Raw genomic sequence first — 12155 nt, 5'->3', positions numbered from 1 at the left:
TCTGGATTAAAACGCCATGTCAGTGCCACCCGAAAGCCAGGTCGACAGCCCTTCTGCCCTGCGACTTGGACCCTGGGGACATATATTACCACGCATCGTGTAAAACCCGAGAAACCAGGTTAATTTACCAATTGCGCCGTGGGGTCCGTTTCATCAGAGAGCAATCAGAAAACCTCATGACGTGATTTCGGCGTGTGGAATCCGCAAGTCTGGTCATGCTCGTCTGCGGCTATTTCCTTTGCCGTACATGCTTGCAGCTTCGACTACGTGCCGCATAATAATGTGGTTTCTTTTTTTTGCAAATTCTCGGTGCGTCGTATGTATGCCGTAGATCTAGACCAGGTTCTTCCTTGCTGCCTACGCCATGCGACGTCTGGGCTGGATTACGTACTGGCATTTGCGTGCCGTCGTGGACTTGGACTGGTTTTAATATCCTCAAGGGGGCGCGCACCAGATTTCATCGTGGATTGAAATTCCCCCGCCAGGCTGACAGTCACATTTGCGGTTCTTGGCATATCAAATCCTGCCTCGTTCTCGAGATTAGTAAAATCTCCCTTTGCCCTGGTGTTTTGTGTGATTCTGCACGGTGGCTGGTACCTACTTGATATCGTAGGTCTGAGCCTGGAACCCAACCGATTGCTTGCCCATTCTTGCCGCTCAGGAGGCCGTCATGTTCACAGAATCCCAGCAGAGGCCGAGGACAGCGTCTGTTGAAGACATCTGGTCTCAGAATGCGGCAGTCCCCGAGACCGTCGAGGCGTGCGTCCACGCTCTCGTCAAGCGCACCGTTTGGCAGTTTCCCGGCCGCCAAGCCGTCTGCTCTTGGGACGGAGACTTGACGTACAAGGAGCTGGACGCTGTCTCTAGCAAGCTGGCCCTTCACCTCGTCGACATTGGCCTCCGAGTCGGAAACCATGTGCTCTTGTCGTTTGAAAAGTCACAGCTTGCGCCCGTTGCCGTCATGGCCGTCATGAAGGCCGGCGGAGTATCCGTTGCCGTCGACGGCTCGCATTGTCAACTCGCGAGCTGGGCATCCTGCACCCGATTCTCCCTCTGTCTCGCGTCCGCGGCACATGCTCCGGCATTGGCGGACGCCGGGATGCAAGACATCCTTACTCTGGACCGCCAGTTCCTACTGGGGCTTTCGGCAAAGTCCACGTCGTCCCGGTTGCCGAAAGTGACCCCTTCAGATGGTCTGTTTGCAACTCTTGATCCAGCATCGGCCGCGTCTCAGAAGGCAGCTATCGTTACCCACAGCCAGTTCAGCAGTGCTGCTGTATATCAGAAAAGGGCGCTGGGATTCTGCAAAGACACTCGCACCCTTGATCACATCTCATACGCGTCCCCCGTGGCCTGGTGCTACCTGCTTCACACGTTATGTTCTGGGGGCTGTCTCTGTATGCCTTCACCTCATCGTGACTCTGTGCCCAGCTCAGCACCCGGCAATGCCAACTGCGCCTTTGTGACGCCGGATCGGGCTCATGATCCGAGTTGCGAAGACGTATCGACGCTGGTTCAAGTCGGCTGTTTCGGTGGCGAGGCTAGCTTTCCGGATGTGAGTCCGAGAGAGAGCGAGCGGACAGTCTTGAGTGCATATGGATGTGCCAAGCTGGCTTCGGTCATTCCCATCACCAAGACCATCATCCCCTACACCTTGGAGGACCAGACTTTCTCTAGTGACTCCGGTGTCTTTGATGGAGAGTGGGGGTCCAACGCATTCAAATCTTCCATCAAGTCATTGGCCGCGTATGAGCCCAGTAAGGATGACATCTCATTCTCCGAGCCAGCATACGGGCTGTGTCTGTGGATCGTTGATACCAACGATCCAGACTCGCTTGCGCCCATCGGGACAGTCGGTGAGCTCTGGTTTGAAGGACCTATATTAGGAGGTCAAGGCGGCGTTGATGAGGAGCCTTGTTTTGTGGAAAACCCTGCATGGCTGCTGAAGGGCAGTCAGAACCACCCAGGTCGCACGGGACTATTACTGAGGACCGGTGCCCTGGCCAAATACAGGCCGGATGGAACAATCCAGGTTTTGGGCCACGGCCAAGACGTCCAAGCCGGCGTCGTCCGTGCCAGCTTGGACGATTCCGAATTAGACGAGAGACCGTGTGATTCGGATCCTTCAGACCCCAGGCTCGGATTCCGGCATGATGATGACCCCCAAAACGAGGTCCAATCTATGATGCAAAGAACCTGGGGCGCGGTGTTGCACGTTGATCCGGCCATCATCAGCAGAGACAGCCACTTTTTCCGCATGGGAGGCAACATGGTTCACGCCATCTTGCTCTGCAAAGCCGCTAGATCGTCCAGCATCTGGATCACCACAAGAGACGTCTACAAAAACCCGCTTCTGAAGGATATGTCGGAGATTTGCAGCCGACATAGCTCAGACACTGACCGTGACAGAAGACTGGGAGTACCATCTCCGCTCACGGGCGAAGGAGTCCGTTCCCAGGTTTCTCGACTCTGCGGTATCGAAGACTCAAGAGTGATAGATGTTCTCCCCTGCACAGCATTGCAAGAAGGGCTGTTGGCATTGACCGTTAAACACCCCGGAGATTACGTTGCGAGGAACCTTTTCAGCATCAGCAGAAACGTGGACGTCCTCAAGCTAAGGAAAGCATGGGATCACGTTGTGATGATGAACTCGATTCTGCGCACACGCATAGTCAGCCTTCCTGAAATTGGCATTGTGCAGGCAGTTCTCGCTGAAGAAACACACTGGACCGATTTTGAGGCGGGAGACAATCACAGTCCGCCAATGGGCCTGGGAACACCTCTCACCAGGTTCTCCATTCTGCCGCAAAACGCCAAAGGCGAAGTTTTCCTGCTGTGGGAGGTCCACCACGCTTTATACGACGGGTGGTCCATGGGCTTGCTGCTCCAGGACGTGCAGGACGTGTATTACGGAAATGAAGTCCAAGACCTGGAGCCGATGGATGCGTTTCTCGAATACATGGCTACCATCAACGAGAACACTCGGAACGAGTACTGGAGGACGCAGTTTGCTGGCATCCAGGGCTGTCATTTCCCAACAGTCAAGGGCACGGACAACCCGAGGCCTGATCAGCAGCTTGAAATGTCCGTGTCCAACATGGACTGGTCCAACAGTGACTTTACTTCGTCAACCATTCTTCGCGCGGCGTGGTGTATCGTGTCTGCCCACAACACCAACTCCAACGAAGCACTCTTTGGCGTCACCGTGACAGGCAGGCAAGCTCCGGTTCCGGAAATTGAAAGAATGACGGGCCCTACCATTGCCACCGTTCCTCTGCGCGCGACGCTTGACTGGGACGACGACGCCGAGTCAATATTGCATCGCATACAGCGTCAGTCTGTCGACATGATCCCATTTGAGCAAACGGGTTTGCAGCATATCCGTCGCCTGGGTGAGGAGCCATGTCTGGCCTGCAACTTCCAGACTCTCCTCGTGGTACAGCCCCCGAGTGATGGCGGCGGTCTCGAGCCAGAGGAGGAATTCCTGACAGAGGTCCAAGGCGAAGAAAACGGGAACAAGTGGCAAGACTTCAGTACTTATGCTCTGGTGATTGAATGCCAATTAGAAGCACAGGGCGTCGGCATTCGTTTTGGATTCGACTCGGAAATCGTGTCGGAGCCAAAAATGGCACACATTGCCGCCAACTTGGAGACAGTGATTCGCCATTTGTCCGATCAGCGTCTGAGGAAGCAGACTTTACGCAGCATCATTACTGAGCACCTTGCTCCGTTTGGAATAGATCAGATCTGGGCCTGGAACAAAGACGTCCCGGAGCCCACCGAACTGTGTGTCCACGAGTTGATTTCACAGAGAGTCCTGGAGGACCCTTCTGCCCCTGCCATTTGTGCGTGGGACGGTGGCTTGACCTACGGCCAGTTGTCCGAAATGTCTGACAACTTGGCACAAAGGCTGGTTGGCTTCGGAATCCGCGGCTGTCTTATCCCGTTATACTTTGAAAAGTCCATGTGGATGCCCGTGGCCGCGGTAGCCGTCATGAAGGCTGGTGCCGGTGTCGTCGCCGTGGATATGAAGCTTCCGGACGACAGAATTCGTTCCTTGGTCTCGCAGCTCGAGTCCCCGGTAGCCCTATCTTCTGTTGAAAAGTATGACTTGGTGAGGAGGTTGTCCGAAAACGCTGGCGTGTTGACCGTTGGGCCTGGACAACAATGTCTCGAATCTCTGCATCCGGCCGCAGAGCTGCCCATCGTACAACCATCTGACATGCTGTACGCCGTCTTCACGTCGGGCAGCACTGGCACTCCTAAGGGCGCGATGGTGTCACACCGAAACTTCTGCTCAGCCATCACGTATCAGCAGAAGCCGCTGATGTTTTCTCGCAGCTCGAGAGTGTTTGATTTCTCATCGTATGCCTTTGACGCCTCGTGGTGCAACCTGATCCATGCGTTGACGAGCGGCGGCTGTCTTTGCATACCATCGGCTTTTGAGAGAGAAAATCAGTTGGCCGAATGCTTCAAAAAGTACAATGTGACGTCGGTGGACTTGACGCCCTCGGTTGCGCGCATGTTGGGCCCCAAGGTGCTCTGCGATCTGACGACACTCATTCTGGGCGGCGAAGCCGTCGTCCCGACCGATGTTCTCCTGGCTGGAGACGACACGACCATAATCAACGTATATGGGCCAGCTGAGTGCACGCCTACGGTGACAATGTCTGAAATTTGTTCCAAGAAAGTCACCATAGGCCGCGGCGCCGGCGCTTGCACTTGGGTGGTTGACGTCAACAACCCAGAACTCTTGGCCCCCCTCGGTGAAACTGGAGAGCTTTGGGTTGAAGGCCCGCTTGTTGGTCAGGGCTATCTCTCAAATCCAGAAAAGACGGCGGCAGCATTTGTTCAAGACCCAGTTTGGCTTACTCGAGGAGCCCCTGGCCACCCCGGACGAGCTGGCCGTCTATATCGAACTGGTGACCTCGTGCGGTACACGAACGCCGGTGAACTCATCTTTGTGGGCCGCAAAGACACACAGGTCAAGATACGAGGGCAGCGCGTCGAGTTGGAAGATATCGAGCACCATATTGTGGATAGCATGAACGCGGTCAAAAACGGCGACATCAAGGCCGTGACCGTAGTTGCAGAGACGATCCGTCCAAAGGAAGCCTCGAGCGCCGTCTTGGTAGCATTTGTTGCCCTAGAAAGCTCTGGAGCTGAGCTGACAGATGAAAAGCATGAAGAAGCTGTGCAAAGTTTGGTTCTTGCTAGCAATGAGCGCCTACAAGAACGAATCCCCGTATACATGGTACCAACTTCATATATCCCGATACGCAAGATTCCCATGACGCCGAGTGGCAAGGCGAACAGACGACTGCTTCGAGAAATCGCCGAGTCGGCTTGGAAACAGTATAGGAACTTGCCCGACAAGACAGACTCCCCCGAGATACTAAGCGAAGTCGAGGAGCGGCTCCAGCGGATTTGGATGTCGGTCCTCAACTTGTCGGCTGAGGAGATCTCCGTCACCAAGACCTTCACGAGAATAGGGGGCGACTCCATCTCGGCAATGCAAATCGTCGCTCAATGTAGACAGCACAGTATCTCTGTTACCGTCGCGGATATCCTGCAATCGGGAACCATCAGAAAGCTGGCGTCACAGTGCAAGTCCATGTCTCGCCATACGGTGCCAGATGACGACGATGGAGTCGACGAAGAGGCAACTGAACCTTTTGACCTCTCACCCATCCAGCAACTATTCTTTGATGCTTACCCATCCGGGCTGAATCACTTTAATCAAAAATTCGTGCTAGAGTTGGGGCTGTATGTTCCCGGCGCAAGGTTTTTGGCAGCAATCCAGGATCTCGTTGATCGCCATGCCATTTTGCGGAATCGTTTTCATCGCCCGGCCGAGGGCGCGTCTTGGAGGCAGAGCATAGCTCCCAAGGGGCCGTCATCTTTCGCCTTTGCGGAGCACAATGTTTCTAGCCGGGACGAAGCAATGGTTCTGTCGCAATGGCGACAGGAAAATCTCGACATTGAGCATGGTCCAGTCTTCGCTTGTGACTTCTTCAATATTGCTGGTGACGTTCAACTTGTCACTCTCTCGGCACACCACCTTGTAGTTGACCTTGTCTCTTGGAGGATCATCTGGGGCGACATTGAAGACCACATCCAGCACGGCAGCTTGATATCGGCACCATCGACGTCGTGGAAATCATGGCTAAGGCGTCAAGTTAGAGCCAACCGCCGCGCCTCTCCCATTTCAGTGCTTCCATACAGCGTTCCACTTCCAGACTTGGATTTCTGGGGACTGCCTTTATCTGACAGCACATTTGGGAACTGTACCGTAATCTCTGAGGCATTTGAGCCATCTCTCACCGATGCGATGTTTGGAGATGCCAACGAATGCCTGCGGACGGAGCCCATGGACATACTCCTCGGCACAATGGCACACTCATTTCACCACGTGTTCCCGGAAAGATCCGTGCCTGTCATTTGGCTCGAGGGGCACGGGCGGGAGCACTCGGAGGATCTCCCTGTCGATGTTTCCGGAACCGTGGGATGGTTCACCACTCTCCACCCCATTCCCATCTCCGTCAAGCCCGGTGAAGATGACTCCCTCATCGAAACCATCAGATTTGCCAAGGACATCAGAAGAAAGGTCCCCGGTAAGGGCCAGCCCTACTTCGCTTGCCGGTTCTACAGTGAAGCTGGCCGTGAGGCTGCCCGGGGACAGGAGATCCCCGAGGTGACCTTCAATTTCACCGGGAGATTCCAACAGCTCGAAGCGGAAGAGGGGCTCTTCAAGCGCCCTGACCATATGGGCGACAGTGATGACGACTTGGTCGACGTATCACAGACTGCTCACCGTCTGACCATGATTGAGATCACTGCCGATGTGGAGGATGGCTGGCTCGTGGTGACGTTCCAGGTTCACAAGGACATGAAACACCAACAACGCCTGCAACAGTGGGCACAGGAGTTTGGAAGATGCATGCAGCGCGCCGTTGATAGACTGTGCAATTCGGCCGTTAGCTTCACTCTCAGTGACCTTCCATTGCTGCCAATGTCGTACAGCGCTCTCGACACCTTACTTTGCCGTCAACTTCCCAGTTTGGGGATACCGGCCGGCACGGTGGAGGAGATTCTGCCCTGCTCACCACTTCAACAGGGTATTCTATTGAGCTCAGAGAAGGGAATCGCATCATACGCCACCAGTTCGACGTGGCGCTGCCTGGCCACCCCGGGACTGGCGACGCGGATTGAGCCCCAAAGGCTCGGAAACGCGTGGACCAAGTTGGCACAGAGGCATTCCATCTTGTCTACCGTGTTCGCTTTGCACCCGGAAGGAGACGACTTCATGCAGATTGTCTTGAAAAACACCAATTCTGAGGTCAAGTTTGTTGGTTCTGGTTCAACAAGTCCAGAAGCCATGCTCGACAGCCTTCCAAAACCAACGTTCAAAGCCCACGAGCCTCAGCACTTGTTCTTTATTTGCCAATCAGACAGTGGAGAAGTAGCTTGCAGATTGGACATCAGCCACGCCCTCATAGACGCTGCTTCCATGTCGGTCATGCTGCAAGATCTGATCTCCTTTTACGACGGCATCACGCCTGCCGCCGTGCCGCCGTTCGGAGACGTGATGCGCCATATTTGCAGCATTCCCCATGGCAAGCGAGTTGCTCCGTGGGTTTCCATGCTCACTGGCGTGAGTCCATGCGAGTTCCCCTTGTCAGTTCACGACTCGTCTGCGAATGAAGAGCGCCATTGTGACATCCCCGTGCCGCCGTTGGAGTTGGCCGAGGTGACTGAATTGTGCAAGAATCTCGGCATCACCCGTGCCGTTTTCTTCCAAGTGGCCTGGGCCATGGTCCTGGCAACCTTTACCGGCATGGACGAGGTGTGCTTTGGTTACCTGGCTTCGGGCCGAGATGTCCCCATAGACGGCATTGAGGCTATTGTCGGCCCCCTTGCAAATTTGCTCATCAGCCGCATCGATTTGCGAGATTCGCCCCGCCAGGTCTTGCAGTCGGTGTCTAGCAGGTCGATACAGCACTTGGCAATGCAATATGCGTCGCTGGCCGAGATCCAGCACGAACTAGGACTGTCGGGAAAGAAATTGTTCAACACATCCTTCTCCATCAGAGCGTCGGACAAGCTGAAGAGTTCTGAAAACAGAAGCCTCTCATTCGAGTCCAGTGGCGGGGAAGATCCCCACGAAGTGAGTTGTTCTGACCACGTATTCGAAGTGCCTGGCGTCTCGAGTCACTAACACGCTCTCTAGTTTGACATTAGTCTCAGCGCAAGCATTGACGGCGACAACATTGATCTTGTGGTGGAGTATCGCGAACCTTATATCCAGAAAGCCGTGGCTGCCCAGGCGTGTGACGTTTTGTTCAAAGCCATCACCTACTTGCTGCAGGCCAATTACGAAACCCAGTTACCAAAAAGCAATGGTGACTCGATAAGTTGGCTCTCACCCATCTCAGTCTTTGACGGTTTCTACAAACAGACGGTTGGAACTGATGAAGCCACAACCACCGCCTTTTGGAAAGACCAGTTCCGAGGAATCACGGGTTGTCATTTCCCTTCGCCACCGGCAGTCGGCCGGTCACGAGCCTACAAAGAAGTCGCTCTGTTTCAAAAGGGCTGCGGCCCGCTCGACGGCGAAATTGAACCTGCCACTTGTATCAAAGCTGCTTGGGCCATCCTTGTAGCAACAATGTTGGATTCATCAGAGGCAATATTTGGCATGGTATCTGATGACAACGCCTTGCTACCGGTTCGCGTACCCATCATGTGGGACGACAATGTGAACAGTCTGCTTCATTTCATTCAGAAGCAAGGACAGGATTTGGACGTTTTCAAACGGACCGGGCTGCAACGCATTCGTCGCATCAACGCTGAGGCTGCTCTTGCATGTGACTTCCAGAGCATACTTTCTATCAACCACGATGATGCTCAGCCGGAGCAGTTGGGCGATTTTGCCATACTGTTCAAGTACAACAAGTCGCAGTTTGGATCACACGTTAGCATCATATTTGACTCCAACACGCTGTCCGAGAAGGAAGTCACGCGCTTGTTTTACCAGTTCGAGCATGTGCATCAGCAGCTTCTCAACCCCGTAGCGAGACAATCCAAGCTGCACCATGTGTCAACGCTCAGCTGCAGAGACCTCGAAGATGTCTGGGCATGGAACGAAAAGGTCCCCGAAAGCGTGTTGGACAACGTGCCTCGCATGGTCCGTGAAACCGTCCATCGACAACCGTTGGCTACAGCTATACATGCGTGGGATGGTTCCCTCACATATCAACAGCTAGACGACTTATCCACCACTTTAGCTTATCAGCTAAGGAAGACGGGGGTTGGGAGGGGTGATGTTATCCCTCTTTTCTTTGACAAATCCATGTGGATGCCGGTTTCTGCTTTGGCAGTCATGAAGACTGGCGCTGCGTGTGTTGGTACAGATCCATCCAACCAGCCAGAGGAGCGTCTGCGAGCCATGGTAACACAGGTTCGGGCAAAGACAGTTCTGGCGTCTGCGGCATATGCCGACATTGCCAACAAACTTGGCGCTGACCACGTCGTGTCGGTGGACGTTGAGCGGCTATTCGAGTTCGCGCTGTCTTTGGACCACGAAGTCCGCCTTCCAGAGGTCACTGCTTTCGACGTCCTGTACATCGTCTTTACATCCGGCAGCACGGGCGTGCCCAAAGGTGCCATGGTCACTCACGGAAATTTCTGCAGCGCCATTGTTCACCAGAGAGACTTGCTCGGCTTTGGGAGCGATTCACGCGTGCTTGACTTTTCATCCTATGCGTTCGATGTCGCGTGGTCTAACATGCTCAACACCCTGACAGCGGGTGGATGTTTGTGCATACCATCGCCTGAAGAGCGCCAAGACGGTATTGCAGGGTGCTTGGACAAGTACCAAATCACGGTGGCAGATTTCACACCATCTGTCTTGCGCAATATCGAGCCAAAGGCGGCATTGACGCGGCTGTCCACCATGTTATTGGGCGGCGAGGTCGTCCTACCAAGCGACGCACAGTACGTCAGTCCAGGGGCACGCGTCGTCAGCGCATATGGTCTGGCGGAGTGTACGCCAACCAGCATCATCTTGGATCTGACTCCTGAAGGCGACGGCGGCCTCGGTTTTGCATGCGGCTCGTGTGCCTGGATTGTTGATGCAGAGAACCCTGACAGGTTGGCACCTATTGGCACGGTAGGTGAGCTTTGGCTGGAGGGACCGCTCATCGGAGCAGGTTACGTCAACGATGCAGAAAAAACAAAAGCAGCTTACATCCAGGACCCCGAGTGGCTTCTTCGGGGCGTTCCCGGCAAGCGACCCGGTCGTCGCGGCCGAGTATACCGCACAGTAGATCTAGTGCAGTACCGGGAAGATGGCAGTCTCATCTTCAAGGGCCGAAAGGACACGCAGGTCAAGATCCGCGGACAGCGAGTAGAGCTCGAAGAAGTAGAACATTATGTACAGGATGCGATTTCTACTACTTCTCATGGCACAACCATGACAGTCGTCGCCGAGACGATCAAGCCAGTGGGTAGTCACGGGATTATGTTGGTTGCATTTGTTTGTCTTGGCTCACAAGAGATGATGAGCGACCAAGACTACGGAAAGGCGGTTCGGAGCGCAACGTGCGATGTCGCGGAGAGACTGGGCGAACAGGTACCGTCATTCATGATCCCGAGCGTTTTCATTCCAATCCGAAACATTCCCATGACGGCAACCGGGAAGACTGACCGTCGTCACCTACGCAACTACGGGTCTTCTCTTGATCTGGAAGACATCGCCGCGTTGGGTCGCGCTGAGGGTGAGCGTAGGGGGCCGACAAATGATTCGGAAAGGTTGATGCAAGGCCTTTGGGCCGAGGTCCTGAGTATGGAACCCGACAATATCAGCATCGACGACAGTTTCTTCCGCATTGGCGGCGATTCCATCGGTGCAATGAAGCTGGTCGCTTTGGCACGAAAGACGGGCTTGCCGATTGCTGTCAAGGATGTTTTCAAGCACCCGACTATGCGAGATTTGTGCAAGCTTCTTCACTAGGTCGATTGTAATCCAGATTTGCCCAGAAATCCCTGCACAGCTTTTCATCTCGTCGTGACGTCTGTTGCTGCAAACTGGCAGCCATTTTTGGACGCTCGCCTGCCCACCCGGATAGACGTCTCTGAGGGCGTGTTTTCGGGAAATAGACTTGCTGCAGAAGTGGCCAACTAGCTTCACGGCATACAAGGCCGTGTTCGCTACTGACTAGCCTCTGGCTAAGAACACAATTCAGGCTCTGGATTCCGAGGTGTCCCAGCGAGTGCCGTCGTCGGGCGGGGGCTACCGAATAAGTAGCTCCGAGAGGACGAAAACGCCTACTCTTCGTGACTGCGATTTCCTCTTTGACTGACATGAAGTGTATTTGAGAACTTGCAGAGAGGTGACGCTCAAATAAGCATGCTTACGGGACAAAATCGGGCAATGCAGGAGGACGAGGTTCGGCGGAATCAAGGGTGAAGCGCTACATTGCGAAGTCGTTTGAGGAGTCGTGCCGGCTCATGACTAATTTGGCTCGTGCACGAAAGCGGTGTGCACGCGCCTTTGAAGTACGGATGTATACGCCGTTTGGCCGACTGACTTCTCAACTTTGGCCACTCAAAATTGACCGTTTCTATTCCGAAGATTGCGCCGACATCACCGCCGCCGCCGAACCACCACCACCCAGCGGGTCGCATATCGACATTGAGTCCTGGAACACCTGTACGGTTTGTGTTGATTTTCCCCGGTACACAGGTCGGCAGCTTTTGGAGAAGACCATTCGTCGGAATACTGTCATTTAGAAAGTATTCTTGGAGACCAGCGTAAATCCAGAATAGAATCACGATGAACATGTTACATCCCCCTTTTCTTTTCTTCCTCCAAACCTTCTTCCAAGCCTACCCTATGGCTTCGCAATCCCACATCAAGCGAAGTACCCTCCTCGCCTTTTTCTCTACTATGGACTATACATTGCAGACCAGGTACAGAGGCAAGAATTGGAAAGCCGTGAACAAGTAGCTCATTGGAAAGAAAAGCCGACCAGTTGGAGAGCCAAACTTCTCCAAACTTGGTATTACCCTGACCATTCTGTTGACTGGAAAAAAATTTACCAACGTATACTGTATTTTGCTAGTTGGCCTGTTCCTTGTCCCAGCCAGTACTA

General features: G+C 54.1%; 1 protein-coding gene across 1 annotated transcript; it reads left to right on the top strand.

The window, feature by feature from the left end:
* Positions 1-670: 670 nt before the first annotated feature.
* On the top strand, positions 671-11014 carry MAM_05979 (non-ribosomal peptide synthetase; the record flags this gene model as incomplete). The annotated part of the gene is made up of 2 exons (XM_040824777.1): positions 671-8167; positions 8231-11014. The coding sequence occupies 2 exons, from the start codon at positions 671-673 to the stop codon at positions 11012-11014; spliced, it is 10281 nt and encodes a 3426-aa protein (XP_040677197.1).
* Positions 11015-12155: the final 1141 nt, after the last annotated feature.

This window comes from Metarhizium album, assembly GCF_000804445.1.
Source record: "Metarhizium album ARSEF 1941 chromosome Unknown scaffold_17, whole genome shotgun sequence".
Taxonomy (NCBI): domain Eukaryota; kingdom Fungi; phylum Ascomycota; class Sordariomycetes; order Hypocreales; family Clavicipitaceae; genus Metarhizium; species Metarhizium album.
Note: the sequence above shows the minus strand (reverse complement) of the source record. Positions and strands in the feature narration are given on the sequence as shown.